Source organism: Haemorhous mexicanus, chromosome 24 (assembly GCF_027477595.1).
Source record: "Haemorhous mexicanus isolate bHaeMex1 chromosome 24, bHaeMex1.pri, whole genome shotgun sequence".
NCBI lineage: Eukaryota > Metazoa > Chordata > Aves > Passeriformes > Fringillidae > Haemorhous > Haemorhous mexicanus.
Genome location: NC_082364.1, coordinates 6,414,611 through 6,430,478, shown reverse-complemented (window position 1 = coordinate 6,430,478; position 15,868 = coordinate 6,414,611). Strand labels below are relative to the sequence as shown.

The window sequence follows — 15,868 nt, the reverse complement described above, 5'->3', positions numbered from 1 at the left end:
CCACAGGCAGGAAAACCTCCCGGCAGAGGCTGCCTGAGCCAGTCCTGGCAGGCAGAGCAGGAGCTGCCATTTGGCTCTGGGTCACTCCCAAAGGCATCGCTGCTAAGGAGCAGCTGCATTTCCCCACCAGGAACCAGCAGGGCCCTGCTCATTTCCATCCCAGCCCTCTGCTCCATGCTAATGGCTTTTCCTAAACAAAAGGAGCCACAGCCAGCCCGGAGCTGACCTTCACATTTGCTCCTGTGATTTGGATGCCTCAAAGTCCATTTGCCTGGTGGCTCTTTTTTTTTTTTTTTTTCTTTTTTTTTCCACATTAATTCCTGAAAAACATGCGCAAAGGAACCATCCAGGAGAGAGGAGCTGCTGGGAGCTGTAGTTCCCGGCCAGACACACCCTCAGCCCAGTTATTCCCATTCTCCCAGTTTATAAACAGCAAGGAAAACACAATTCTGTCTCCCGGTCGTTTTCTCAGTCCCGTATTTACAAGTGAGTGGCGTGGTTGGTTTCACATCACATTTCACATCCGCGGGAAAGGACAGAATTGGGAAATAAACAAAGAAATCAACACCCTCTTTCCACAGCACCTGGGAAACACGGCCCTGGTGGCATCAGATCATTGCAGCTTCCTCAGAATTCCCTGCATAAAAGGCACAGCACAATCCCAGGGGCAGCAGCTCCTCCCCGGCTGCCTGCAGAGGCATTTGGGGAGCTCACAATGCCCATCTCACCTTGAACACACTGCAAAACCGATGTTTCCACAACCCCCCAGAAACCCACCCCGAAATCCCAGAAATGTGCCTTTTTTATACCACCAGCTGTGTAAAATAATGAGGAAAACGCAGGATGGCCTTGGAAATGAGGAATAAACTGGGCTTTGTCTCCTCCCCGAGCTATCCCCCTGCTCCTCGCAGACTGATGGCAGCAGATGCAGGATCCCCTCCTCCTCCTCCTCCTCCTCCTCCTCCTCCTCCTCCCCCCCCAGCAATTGGTTCTGCTTCCCTGGCAGGAAATCCATGGCATCGCCCTCCCACCCCAAACAAACAGGAAAACCAGCAAACCCCCCATGGCATTCTGCACCCAACGGCAGAGCAGTTATCCTTAAAATACATTTCTGGAGCCCAGCCAGGAAAAGTGAAGGCACTTTCAGCCTGGAGAGCAGCCACAACGTTTAACACTTAAAAACCGGGTAGTTGTGAAGTTACTCATTTGAAATGTCCTTAAAAAAACCTCTGACAAAACTCACGGGCTAAAGACCCAAAAAAAAAAAAAAAAACCCAACAAAAAAAAACCCAGCCCAAGAGTCAAGTCGGGAATTTTCAAGTTCATGTGTCAAGGGGATAAAGTTGATAGAAAATCCTCTCTATTCTTTAGGAAACCTCAGTTCTCAGGATGGACATGAAAGAAGAGGAGCCATCTGCTCCGTCTATAAATCAGCTTCTGCACTATCAGAGAAGGTTTTAATTTTACAGCAGACTAAATAAAATAAATCATCACTACCACAGGCCACGGGGGTACACACGAAATGTGGAATTATTCTAAAAGCCATAAAAAACACGGTTTGGTGTGAGCCCACCCCACAACTGTGCTCACACTACAGTTTCCTCAGGGATTCCTCACTGATAAATATCTCCCTCTTGCCTCCTCTCACATTTAAGCTTAGGGTTTTTTTTAGCAGCACAATCAGAAAATAAATAAAAATAAATAAACCACCCTCTTGCACTGACATCTCCACAGCTTTCAAAGCAAAATTCCTTCTCCCCCATCACAGAGTGGTGAGCTCAGTTGGGGGAAAAAAGAAGGAACACGACCACAGCATCCTTTAGAGAGGAAAGCAGAGCTGGATGTGCTTGGTGCTGCTTTCACCATAAGCACGGCTGCTGCTTTGTTCTAGCTTTTAAATATTTTATTTGGTTTTTGTGTTCTCCATTTTGTGCTGATTTAACAGATCCAGCTGTGCAGCTCCCTAGGCAGTCTCCATATTCATAATTATTATTATTGGATAAACATGTATTCGAGTGGGGCAACAGATGATATGCAGATAATTTTTCTTTTGCTTACTCCCATTTATTTCCCCCGGGGAAAAAAAAAAAAAAAAAAACCCCACGAAAAAACCCCCAAAGCAGGCGCTTTATAGTGGGCTCCCCCAGCTGAGGAAGGCGGTGGGGATGTGCCAGGGAGGCGAGGCTGTGCCGAGGGGGAGCAGGGATGTGCAGCCGGGGCTGGGAGGGTGTGGCCGGGCGGGATGCGGAGCTGGGCACGGCTGGAACGGGAGCGCGACCCCCGCGCCATGCCCAGACCCTCTCACCAGCACTCCTCCCTTTTATTTGAATTTAACCGAGGCTAAACGGCAGCGCTGTGCCCGGGAGAGCCGGGCAGGGCTCGGGGTGGGCGCTGCGCTGATGATAAACAGGTGGCTGGGCTTTGGCAGCAGCCCTGGGGACACTGGTGGCACTGTCACCGCTGTCACCGCGAGCGCAGACAGAGCCCCAGCCGCGGTAATTGCTTAAGGAGATAAAAATCCTCAGCGTGGGGAGGGCTGGGGGCACGGAGGCAGGGTGGAACACGGCAAGGACAGACACACCGACAGCCCCAGGGAGCGCGGGGACACGGACACGGCACCCGGAGAATCCCGGAGCGCACCGGGGCTGCCCGCCAGGCGCGGTGACAGCTGCGAGGTGGCGATGGCACAGCCAGCCCGGGATGCTCCCGAGGGACGGGGAACGAGGGCTGAGGAGCACAGGACAGCACGGGACAGGCAGCAAACACCGGCGGGGCGCAGCGCGGCTCGGGAGCGCTCCCCGGGGAGCGCCGGCACGGACAGCGCCGGCGAGGAGGGACGGACGGACGGACGGACGGACGGATGGATGGATAGCACAGGGCTGCAGCTCGGAGCGGGGATGGACCGCACGGGGATGCGGCTCGGAGCAGGGATGCCGGCTGGGGCGGGGCCGGCGCAGGTGTGGCCGCTCCATCCCGCCGCTCCCAGCCCACCTGCCGCTCCCGGACCCGGGCGGTGGCGACCCGGGCGGTCACCGGCGGCTACCGAGCGGCCACGGCGGGGCCACCGCACCACCGCTCGCGCCCGGGGCCGCTCCACAACGGCAGCGCCCCGCGCCCCTCCTTTTTCTACCTTTTTTTTTTTTTTTTTTTTTCCCTCTCTCCTTCTCCTCCTCCTCCTTTTATTATTCCAGCCGCTCCACAGCGACCGTATCCCTGGCTCCCTCCCCGGTCGCGTCCGTGCCCCGGCGGCGGAGGGCGGCGGCCGCGGGAGCATCCTCGCGGTGCGCACCGAGCCCGCCGCGACACCGCACGCAGCATCCCCTCCGCTCCCATTGTCTGCGCCCCCCGCGCACCGACCCCCGGCCCCGGGGGAGCCCTGCCCACCCCACCCCAGCCCAGCCCAGCCCGGCACCCTCCTCCTCCTCCTCCTCCTGTCTCAGCCGAGCCCCCGCAGCCCGGGGTCCGCCCGACCCCATTGTTCGCGGCGCGCCCCCGCCCCGCCGTACCTGCGGCCCGCAGCAGGACGAAGGCGCAGGGCAGCACGGCGAGCGGCAGCAGCATCGCACCGGCGGGACGGCGAGCCGCTGGCCGGGGCTGCGGGCGCGGGGAGGGCGCGGGAGCCGAGCCCGGCGTGGCCGCTCCGCTCAGCGCTGCGCCCGGCGCGTCCCGGCGCCGCCGCGCTGACTGACAGCGCCGCCGCGATCCCTGCGCCGCAGCCGGCGATCCCTCCGCCGCGACAAGTAGTGCCGCGCCAGGAGGGGGTGGGGGGCAGGGCAAAGGGCTTTGTCTGGGGAGGAAGCGAGCAGAGGAATGAGGAAATAGTTATCATTGATTGTTGTCACGACGACGGTGTTTACTGTCGTAGCATCATCACTAATTGCTATTATATTGTCATAATATAAATTTATTTATAAGTAATCAATAATATAATAGTAATAAATATTGTACATTTATATAATATAATATAATATAATATAATATAATATAATATAATATAATATAATATAATATAATAATATAATATAATATAATATAATATAATATAATATAATATAATATAATATAATATAATATAATATAATATAATATAATATAATATAATATAATATAATATAATAGTGGATGCTGCTATTAATAATATACTATATTTAATAATTAATAATATAGTTCTTATAATTATATATGGAGGCAGGGATTATATATATAATTGTAATATAATATAATATAATATAATATAATATAATATAATATTACATTACATTACATTACATTACATTACATTATATTATATTATATTATATTATATTATATTATATTATATTATATTACATTACATTATATATTGGTATAACATTATCGTTAATTATCATAGCATCATTATTAGTTATTATCAAATAGTATTATAGTATTAGAATATAAATTATTCTAAGCTGTATATAATGTGTATTTAATTCTTATGTAAATATGTGTATATGATATATATTATGTGCTATAGAAAATGGGTAGTTAGTCTTTATGCAAATAAATATTATTATAATATTATATATTGTAATTTATACCACACTATTCTCTTCTCTTCTCTTCTCTTCTCTTCTCTTCTCTTCTCTTCTCTTCTCTTCTCTTCTCTTCTCTTCTCTTCTCTTCTCTTCTCTTCTCTTCTCTTCTCTTCTCTTCTCTTCTCTTCTCTTCTCTTTATTCCATTCCATTCCATTAATTATTATCACATTATAGTATAGTATTAAGATATATTTTATATGCTATATATATGCTTATATATCTTATATATATTAATACTGCTATATATGTTTATATATGTTATATATGTTTATATGTTATATATATTTTATATATGTTTATATGTGTTATATATGTTTATATCTGTTATATATGTTTATATATGCAATCTATGTTTACATGTGGTATATATGTTTATATGTGTTATCTATCTTTCTAGAACATATATCTGTTTATATATGCTATATATATTTTTTGCAGCAGAAAGCCAACCTTGCCTTCAGAGTATTTGGGATAAAAACCTGAGGCAGAAATCCCTCTCTATCCTGAAAACAATGAGCTGAGTTCTGCACATTAGATATATTTTTTATTATAAAGGGTACAGAGTTTGCAGCAATTATTACCCAACTTTTTGAGATTAAATCTCCGTGAGCTTGGCCTGAAGAGCAACCCCAGAAGAGAGCAAAGCAGCGTTCCACAACATCTTTATTTTTATTTGCATGGGCAGCTGGTGGCAGGACAAGGGCGAGGGTCTCAGGCCTGCAGAGGGGATGTGTAAATGGAATTTTGGGGAGGAATCCCTGCCCCATCCCCTGAGCACCCTGGGACAGTGGGAGGTGTCCCTGCCACCTTGTCCAAATGACCTTTGGAGCCTCCAGGAGAAGTTCACAGGCTGCTGTTGACACAATTTTAGAAGCTGAGGGGTTTCCATGAAATCCCAGCTGTCCTCTCCCCAAAAATCAGCAGCAGAGTCGAACCCGTGCAAAGCAGGAGTATTCCTCTGTGGTAAACAATATTCTTGGAGAGAACATGCCATCAATTAAGGCAGCTCTTCTTCCCTGCAAGCTGACATCCCCAAAAATTGGAACAGAAGGATCTGAAGAGAGAATATTGCACACAACCAACACCATGAATTACTGTGTGCTGTGGGGGAGCACTTGTTTGTGTTGGAGATGTCAGCAGATCTTTACTCCTATTAAACAATATTTTAGTCCCTGACGTGGGAGTTTTAACTCCCAGGGTGGATCAGGGGAAGAACTCACATGGAAATCAGCAGAGGAAAAGTCACCCCAAAGCCCCTCCAGCCCAGGGATGGGGCAGAATAAAGGAGAATCTGGAGACACCATTTCACCTGGAGCAGAATTCCTGAAATACGAGATTTTCTCCTCAAAACACTTGACAGAGCAAAGACACCAAGTGTCCAGCCTGAATTTGGGCCTCCAAGTAATTTAAAAACAAAATCCTGGGTTTTATGATGAAAATCCAATGGAGAGGAATCCCAGGCACATCCAAATGGAATGAGGTGCTCCAAGTACATTACCTGACACATTTCCCTTTTTTTGGCCATTAACAGAGGTTTATGGGCCATGCCTGTGCATTTAATATATAAAATGAAAAGGGGGAAAAAATCCCATCAATCAATAACTGAAGTGCAAGTCTCAGTTCCTGACTTCACTGGGTACTTGGCATAAAAGTGAGCAGGAAATTTGAAGTTTTCTGCCACATTTAAAAGCAGCAGCAGTGGAATCTGTCAAATTAATTCCACTTCTGCCATGCAAATATAGTAAAAGTGAATTTTAACTATACAGGCATTTCACAAACATCAGAGCCAGACTTTTCAACCACAAAGCAGAGTTCTCCCTTATTTGGAGGCTCTGGAAAAGGGGCAGAATTAAGGAATGCACCTCAGAATTCCTCCTGGCCAGAGGGGGATTATTCTGTGCTCTGCAGATGGTTATGGTGATGGATAACAACGCTATGCAAAATGACCTCAAATCAATATTCTTCACAGCCAGGCAATAAAAGCAGAGACAGTCCCTTGAAACATCCCTCTCTTGGCCACAGATTATTTTTAAAAGCCTTAATATAGAAGAAGAGTAAGAGTATCTCCCTCTCCTTTTCAGACAAGGTGGCTCACGAAGATATTCCTGTGCTCTGGTGGTGTCACAAACCATTGAATGAGGGTGAAGTCATCATTGCAGGAGAGGTAAAATTACAGCCCAGAAATTCAGAACCTCACACTCAAACCCTCTGCTCTGTGTCCATCCCTGGAGCTCCAAGCTCAGTCCTGGATTTCTCCTGGAGTTCTGCTGCCCACAGCCAGGCACGGCTCCTGCCCAGAGCTGGGAGGGTTTGGGTGTGGAGCTGTTGGCCATGGGAATAGCCAGGGAAAGGATGTTCCCCTTCCTGGCCCTGCTCTGTCAGTCTGACTCACAGCTCACATGTCACCCAGCTGGTGGCATTCCTGGGAGTCACCTGGCACTGGTGGGAACGCAGGAAATCTTCCATCTTTGAGGATAAAATGTGACATTTGACATGCTGGCTTCCGTGTAGAAAACCATTCCACACTGCCAGGGTGCACTAAAGGTCTCATTTTAATATTTTTAACCTACCCAGTCAACTCTGGTGCTTCAATTCAGAGGAGAGAAGGATTCTCAGCTGAGCAGAGTCACAGAAATGAAAAGGCTGTACAGACTACATGAGGATTAATTGACTGCTCTCCTCTACTCTCCCCATGGTGTCACTGGTTTCTGTTTTAATTTAAAATATTAAAGGTATTTAAAGCACCTCCATCACCCAGTGCCTCTAAATAACAGACATCAGCATCACTAATACCTGGCTATTTTAAAAGAACAGCTGTTCTAGTTGCTGTTTTTATTTATAATAATATTTATTCCAGGCCTCACCATCACATCACGGGCATTAATGCAAGTGTAAAACCAGTGTGTGCAAAATTAGCATAGGAGAGACTAAAACCAGAGGCTGTCTCATGGTAGCAAGCAATAAAGGATTGTTTTAATTGAAAAAATCCATCCCTCAGTCTGCTTTGATTTAACAGAAGTATAAATAAGCCTGGCAGGAATGTTCAGGCACATGTGGAAGCTCTGAGGAGCCTCATTCCCTGCACGGGGAGTCACTGCCAGACCCACACCCAGCACACCCACCCCAGAGCTGCCTCTAAAGCACTGTGACCACTTGGAAACTCAGAGAAGGCTCCCCCATCCCCCAAAAGTAAAGAGCTATCCAAAAAACCACCAAAAAAAAGAGTAATTGACCACTCTTTGCTCCTGTCTCTCCTTACCACAGGGAGCTCCTTGCCAGTCAGAGCTGCAGAAGACGAATCCACTGGAGCAGAACTGTGCTTTAATTTTCCTCTTGCTGAGAGGCAACCAAACAGGATTATGCTGATTGCCCACAAGGCAGGCAGGTAGGCAGTCATTCCAAGGGAAAAAGGAATAATTCCATTTTGAAATCAGCCCAGAGCAGAGCTGAATGTTTCCCCAACATTCTTTGGTTGTGACTGGGTTTCAGGCACGGAAGAATAAAACTTGTAACAGAATCTCACTCTCTGACTCTGTGTTATGTCAGCTTCACATTTCTCTAAAAATATTGTGGAGAGGATAAAAATACGAGTAAAGGAGTGTTTCTATTTTTGCATAATGGTCTTAAGATGGTGCTGAAATGCAGTGAGAAAGAAAAAGATCCTGGAAAATTCTTGCTGTTGAGGCAAAAATATTTTTTTTTCTGGAACTGAATACATCCTCTGCTTTGTTACCAAAGCATGGATGGAGGCTCTGGGATTTACAACACCCAGGTTGTTTTGAGGCAGCTTCCCAGGCACATCTGGATGCTGAACTTCAGCCATGAAACCTTTGGGCACCACTTTTGGAATTGAATCTTTGCCATCACCAGTCTGGGGGCCCGAATTCACTGGTGAGCATCAGCCCCAGACCCCAGGGCAGCTGCTGCCCCCCGAGTCCTGACCATGATTTTCAGAGCTCTGTCTCTGTCCTTGGTTTTCAGTTTTGATTGCTGCTGCTCTTGTGCTCCAGCCTGAATTAGAGTGATATGAAATGATTTCCTGAACACGAGATGCTGCTCCACGGACAGGTTCTTCATAGAAAGCACTCAGCAATAAAAGATGTGGTGGCTCTCATCCCCACATCAGGGTGAGGAGGTCCCAGGCTGGCAGGAACGCCACTGGAGCCGCCCAGATGGGATCAGGAGAGCATCTTTGGTGTGGCTCTAGCTCTCCTCACCCAATTCCATCTCTGCTGAGGAGCTGCTGGGTGCCACACCAGCAGCTCTGTGCTGGCAGGAGCGGGGCCAGATGATGGAAGATGATGCATTTCCCTGGCAGATGTCTGCCATCTGCACAGCTGCTCCAGCCTCTCTTGCAGAGGGCTGTGCTCGTTATGGGAGGGGAAAAAACCAGCACAGAAACCTTTGCTAAGGCTCAGGATCCTCTTTGAAGGCATTTTGATGCCAGTCAGGTAGGACAATCAGGGACAGACCAGGGGGGCCCCCAGGGCCTGGAAGTTGTGATAAATCTCCTGGAGACAAGCACAGCATCACCCCTAAACAGAGCCCAGCTCGTGCAGCTTCCCTGCCCTGCAGCAGCAGCCCTGCAGTTGGGAGATGCTGGAATTCAGCACATCCCCCCATTATTTCATATTTCTCCTTTTACCCAACTTGGCTTCCCCAAGTCCTCATTGTTCTGGAACCCCAAACTCGGAGATTTGCCCAGCCCAGCCCCTGCTGAGGACACAGCCCAAAGAGGCAAAGTCACCTGAGCTGAGCACAGCTTGGTTTAGTGATGTGTCTGTGGGAAAGCCATGGCCAAAAGGGAGCTGGAAACAGCTCCTGAGCCTCAGCTGAAACCATGGGCACAATCCTGAAAGCAGCAGGATGGAAATAAATGCAAGACAAACAAAACATCCCCTCCCCTCTCCCTCAAGCCCTTCTCCAAAAGCTCCACTGCAGTAATGTGAGCAATTAAAACCTAAGCTGTGATTTGTCCTTTCAGGTGTATTTAACGTTACAAAGCCTCTGGAAATGTGGGGTCTTGCCCCTTTTTCTTTGCCATTTCAAGGTTTGTTTTTTGTTATTCCAGTTCCAGATTAGAAGGGATGTAAATATTTTCCTTCTCAAAGGCAAGCTATTCTGCAAAGATGTTTTTTTTGAATGAAAGTCCCTGCCATTGCACAGCCCACACTCCCTTTGTGCTTCCCAGTTTTTGTGAAGCCTAAACCAGCCCCTTGGGCAGGCTCCCACTCAGCAGTGGCTCAGAGGAAATGACTCATGATCCCAGGGCTAATCAATATCCACACTGCACTTCATTCCCAGCAGGGCTGGCAGTCAGAGCCACCACAGCACCAGGCCATTAAACACAGCCACTTGAGCTGGGCTTAACTTTGAGATCAGCTTTCTCTTGCAAACAGTCAAACACTCAACAGAGCTGTTGCACTGAAGGAAATCACTTTCAATATTTCAAATCCCTTCCAATATTTCAAATCACTTCCAATATTTCAAATCCCTTCCAATATTTCAAATCCCTTCCAATATTTCAAATTTCCATCTTACACGTCTGACCAAGGTTCACTTCTAAAATAATCCCACCACAAAAGACCCTTCTGGCCCTGCAGGGGAAGGATCCTGCCCCAGTGACAGGCTGGTATTTCCTATTTTTGCTACCAAGATCAAAATATGCAGCAGAGGGAGCAAAACTGTTTATTTGCAGGTCCTTTCAAATGCATGTGGAACGTGCATCTTCCTGCAGGACTCTTGCTGAACACGTAAACTGCATTTTTAAACTCCAGGAACTCCTTTTCTTCTGGGGCTCTTCCTCCTCCCACTCTTCTTCAAGCTCTGTGCAGTGTCTGGGAAGTTGTTGACGCCGTGGAAGATGGAAATGTGAGAAATGCTTTTTTCCCAAAAGAACTTTCTATGATGTAATCAAAAACCATTTCAGAATTGGGAAATCTGCACAAAAAAAGAGAATCCTGCTCAGTCACAGGTTCATCTTCTGCCCATTGCCCCTGTTTATGATTGAGCAGCACGGGAAAGCTGCAAAATAATTCATCTTGGCAGAAAGGGTGTGTGGGCTCACTGCTGGCACAATGCAGCCTTCCACTGCACTCTCCACATAAATCACAGCACAAATGGGGCAAAGAAAAGGAGAATCCAACAGCAGAAGATTCTGTTTTGTGTTTCTGTGCTGCATTTCCAGCTCACTTGAGGCACACACAGGGTGAGGAGTGCTGAGCTGACGTGGGGCAGAACTCTCTAGAACTGGGGGAGAATCACATCTCTGGTCAGCCAGGTGACAGCTTTGTTACCTGGGGCTGTCGGGGGTTTTTCCTCACTCTTTCCTGACTTCACAAGGGAAAAAAAAATATTATGGAATTTGTCCCTGGGTTTTCAGTTTGATATCTGCTTCATTGAAGCTGCAAGTACAACTCACCCGATTTTTTTCTGCAATGCAGCCCCAGGGTTGGGATTTTTTGCATAACCATCCTTTGTACATCAAGACCTGGTTTCTACTCTCTTAGCTGAGGAGTCATTTTGTATTTCTGGCCTTTCTGGAACAAAATCCCAGTTGGAAATTGGTGCTTACCCTTGAATAGAGGCATCATTTTCCCTGCTGTCCCCCTCCATCCCCAGCAGCACAAAGTGCCCTTGTCAGGGCAGAGCTGGACGTAAACAAACCCCAGATGGGGGCTCCAACACATCCCTCCCTGGAATACTGATCCTTGAGCAAAGATGGCCAAAAACCAAAGCAAGCAAGGATGTGTTTCTAGAAGGAAAGGGGGAATCCCTTCGAGGTGCTGGGTTTGTGTTTGGGGTGGCCTGGGCAGGCCCTGGGAGCTGCCAGCAGCCCCACAGCTCTCCAGGCACACCAGGGAGGCTCAGGGTGATTCCCTGCCCTGGGCCCCTGCCAGGGGAAGGGATCAACACCCCCTTGGCATGTAGGGCTTCAGGGGAGCTCTAATGCCATTAATTCATGGCAGGGGCTCAGGGAGGGAGGGACAGGGGGCTGTGCTCCACCAGGGTGACAGCAGGGCCACAGATGGAGGCGAAAGGTGGCACTGCCTGCACCACCCAAAGCTCTGCAGGCTGAGAGAGCTTCTCTCCTTCTGCTGGGAGCTGCAGCCTGTGAGAGCCCAGCTCCAAACCCTTCAGAATTCCCTTTATTCTGCATTTATTCTGCATTTATTCTTCCCCTGGTTCAGGGGGAGGCAGGGGCTGCAGGGTGGGCTCCCTGTCTCCCTGCAGGGTAAATCCTGCTCACAACGTGGCTCTGCTGTGAGCTCACACAAACTCGGGGCAGGTGGTTCTCAGCTCAGCCTGGCAGCTTCAACCCCTTCAGAGAGAACAATCATCATGGTCTCCTCGCCATAACAATCCTGATTCACTTTTATTTGGTGTGCTTACAGGTGGGACAAGGGGCTGGGGAGCTCAGGCAGGGGGATTTCAGAGGCTGAGCAGAGCTGCTGAGTCCTGGTGCTCACTAATCCATCGCCTGCTGCCTTCTGCTGTGACCTTCTGCAGCTCTTCAGAGTGCCCCAGCCTGTGAAATGTTCCCAGACTAATTAACCAAAGTGTTTAATAAAGAACAGGGCCATGGCTGGTAATTCAGCATCTCATTTCTGATGTAAGGTGTATTCCTGAAATCAGCCCTTAATTCAGGCAACACATTTCCTGGCTTTGGGAAGATAATGGCTCCCAGTTTTCCTTGGTTTAACCTCCTGCAAATCTGCAAGGCTTTCTGCAAGAACAGCTTCCATTTGAACATTCCCTGAGTGAGTTGTCTCACTTTCCAGAGAAACCAATGAAAAACAAAGAAAAAAAACCCCAGAATGGAATTAAAAATGGAAGTTTTCTCTCCCCCAGCAGAAAGTGACAGAAGTCAGCTTGGAAAAGTCCAGGATTTGTGACAAGCAAGCTCCATCCTGGCAGTAAAACTCCTGCAGCCCTGGTCCTACTTGCTGCCTGCATTTGTCCCAAGAGGAGCTCAAAAGAAAGAAGAAAACTGAGATTTTACATTTACAGCCTATCTCTGGCCATTGTGTCCCTGTTGCTATCTGTGAGGGGAAAAAATCCATTAAAATTTGGAGGTGGGAGATAAATAAATGCAATTATATTCCTGGATATCAGCAGCAAACTCCTGACAAAGTTCCAGCCTTGTTTTGGTGCTGGGGATTCGCTGATAGTGTTAAAAAACAAGGCTGAAATAAAGAAACCTTTAACTGACAAAACACAGACTTTCCCTTCCTGCTGCTACCTCGTGTTTAGGAATAAAGGGTGTAAACTGTGATTAGGAGGCAAAATATTTGGCTCAGAGCTGAAATTTACCAAAGGCACGGGTGAAAGTTGGAGTGTTTGAGTGTGAGTGGTGATTATGTCCTGGTCAGTAATTACAGCCCGTGAGCCTGACAAAACACTGAAATTCCATTAAATCCTCGGATTTAAGGTGGACTGGGCCAGATTTCCCATCCTGTTCATCCTCTGGAAGCACCTGCAGGTTAGAAAAAAAAAAAGATCCTCACTTGAGGAAAAGCCACGGCACCACCTGGGCTCGGAGCTCTCTCAGAAGAGAGGATTTCTCTCCCCTGTTTTTAGAATGTTTGCATTTCAGTTGTGGCTTCTTTTGATGAGTTCATTTGCCTTTGTGTGGTTTGTCTGATTGCGAGGCATTCCTCCACTGAAAGAACATCAATATTTACAGAGCACCCTCCACCAGAAACAGCTTTTGGAGCCAGATCCCAGCACTTGCAGCCTGCAAGGAAAACTTGCAATTAACTGCCACGGGTTGCTGGCATTTGCATCCAGGAGACAAATCCAATTTATTGGGTTGGACAGCAGCAGGACTGGAGGTTTTCTCAGGAAAACGTGGAGCTTTGCTGTCCAAAGGCAGTTCTGGCCTGAATTCCCCACTGGCCACGCCGTGATCGGGCAGTGAGAGGATATAAAAGTGAGCTCTGGAAAAACTTTGATTTGCTTCCAAGGCAGCTGATGGGACAAAGGGAGCACCTGCAGGAGCCCATCCCTGGGGAATCCACACACTTCTGAGGCAGCTTCAAAGCTGCTGCCTCCAGCTCCTGCCCCTCCTGCCACAGCAGAGCCACCCAGGTGTGACAGCAGCTCCAGCCCCTCCAAGCCAGCCCAGCTCACACCAGGAGGGTTTCAGCAGCCCAGATCTTTCAGGGACAGGGTGCAGGACTCCCTCAATGCCTCTGGGTCTCCAAACATCCCTTCCCATGCCCCCATCCCACCTCATTGTCACAGGGAGTTTTGGGTTGGTGAGAATCTCCAGGGAGGTTTGGAGTGCCCGTCCCTGGAGGTGCCCAGGAGGGGCTGGAGGTGGCACTCAGGGCTCGGGGCTGGGCACAAGGGGGGCATGAGGCACAGGCTGGATTCAGTGGTCCCACAGGGCTGTTCCCAGCTCAGTGGTTCCATGGAGAAGTGATGCTGTAACCCACCAGGCGAAGGCTGGGGAGCAGCACGGCCCTGCCCGGCACGGCCCTGCCGTTGCCATGGCGATGTGGCGCTGGTCTCAGAGCTAAAGTTCAGCTCAGCCGGGCTAAATCTGGGTTTGCTTTGTGGCAGCAGAGCCTGGGGGATCTGCTCGGTGTGGGGAGGGGCAGGAGGGCACCCATGGCTGGAGACAGCACTGCCAGGGCATCCTGCCCTCTCCGGGGGACCCCCGGCTCCCAGTGCCTGCAATCCATTAACTGTAGTGGTGTTGAGGGGCACATCCCGGTCACTCTGCCCCTCCCAGCCCCTCTCACAGTGCCCTTCACACACTGCCCTGCACCTCCTGCCTCTGCAGCTCCCCTCTCCCCTGGGCAGGGAGGCTGAGTGGGACAAGGGCTCACAGACACCCCCCCCCCCAGGGAAATTCCCAGGGCTGGGGTGCAGCAGGAGGCTTGGAGAATTTTCTTACTCAAAAAAAGAGAGGATTTTTCTCTTTGCTGAGTGGGACAAGGGCTCACAACCCCCCCCCAGGGAAATTCCCAGTGCTGGGGTCCAGCAGGAGGCTTGGAGAATTTTCTTATTCAAAAAAAGAGACAAATTTCTCCTTGCTGAGTGGGACAAGGGCTCACAAACCCCCCAGGGAAATTCCCAGTGCTGGGGTCCAGCAGGAGGCTTGGAGAATTTTCTTTCTCAATAAAAAGAGACAAATTTCTCCTTGCTGAGTGGGACAAGGGCTCACAAAACCCCCCTGAGGAAATTCCCAGTGCTGGGGTGCAGCAGGAGGCTTGGAGAATTTTCTTACTCAAAAAAAGAGACAAATTTCTCCTTGCTGAGTGGGACAAGGGCTCACAAAACCCCCCTGAGGAAATTCCCAGTGCTGGGGTGCAGCAGGAGGTTTGGAGAATTTTCTTACTCAAAAAAAGAGACAAATTTCTCCTTGCTGAGTGGGACAAGGGCTCACAACCCCCCCCCCCCCCCCCCCCCCCCAGGGAAATTCCCAGTGCTGGGGTGCAGCAGGAGGTTTGGAGAAGGCTTGGAGAATTTTCTTTCTCAAAAAAAGAGAGGATTTTCTCCTTGCTGTCCACCCACCTGGCCCAGCAGGGCAGCGAGGATCCGATGTCGTGTGGGTGAGGAATGCATGGCCAGGAAAACAAACAGGGTCTGGTGATTAAAGCCAGCCCTGGGGGGGACAGAGGGGACAGGCTCTGGGAAGGGAAGTGGGAGCTGGCTCCTGTTCCTGGCCACTGCTCTGCTCTGTGACCTGGAGCACATCCCAGCTCCTTTCTGGGCCGTTTCTCTCCGGGTGGCGAGGGGAGCTGGCCCTGCCCGGGTTCCCAGGCACAGAGAGGCTCAGAAAGGCAGGACAGGCTCGTTCCCATGTCCCAGCCCCGGTGACCAGGGGACGCAGGGGCTGCTCCTGGGACAGGGGACAGCCCTGGGCTGGGGCAGGCACAGCACGGAGCCATGGCACAGGAGGGGACACAGGGAGGGACACAGGGAGGGGACACAGGGAGGGGACACAGGGAGGGGACACAGGCTCAGAGAAGCAGGGTGCTGCTCCTGAGGCAGAGCTGGAATGGCAGGGCTGGCCTAAAGCATCCCCAGGCAGGCTGCTGAGCATCGGGGACAGTGACACTGCTGGGACAGTGACACTGTGGGGCACTGGCACTGCTGGGACACTGGCACTGTGGGGCACTGTCAATGTAGGGCAGTGGCACTTGGGGGCACTGGCACTGCTTGGGGTAGTGGCACTGCTGGGACAGTGACACTGCTGCCAGCTCTGCTTTTGGCTTGTCACCTGCTCAGCACCCACCCCAGAGCTACCAGAGGAGCAGCAGAAACTCTCAGAACGCCCTGATGTCCTCAACAAAAGCTT

At 49.6% G+C, this 15,868-nt stretch overlaps 1 protein-coding gene across 8 annotated transcripts in view; it reads right to left on the bottom strand.

Moving 5' to 3' along the window:
- NCAM1 (neural cell adhesion molecule 1) overlaps window positions 1-3,633 on the bottom strand; it is a 100,660-nt gene extending 97,027 nt beyond the window's left edge. For all 8 annotated transcript variants that reach the window (XR_009489341.1, XR_009489343.1, XR_009489342.1 and 5 more), the window contains exon 1: window positions 3,507-3,633. Coding sequence is in view for 5 of the 8 variants with exons in the window: in XM_059867182.1 (XP_059723165.1) it covers window positions 3,507-3,561 (55 nt within the window). In the remaining 3 variants the exon portion in view is untranslated. The remainder of the gene's footprint in view (window positions 1-3,506) is intronic.
- Between the last annotated feature and the right edge of the window lie 12,235 nt (window positions 3,634-15,868).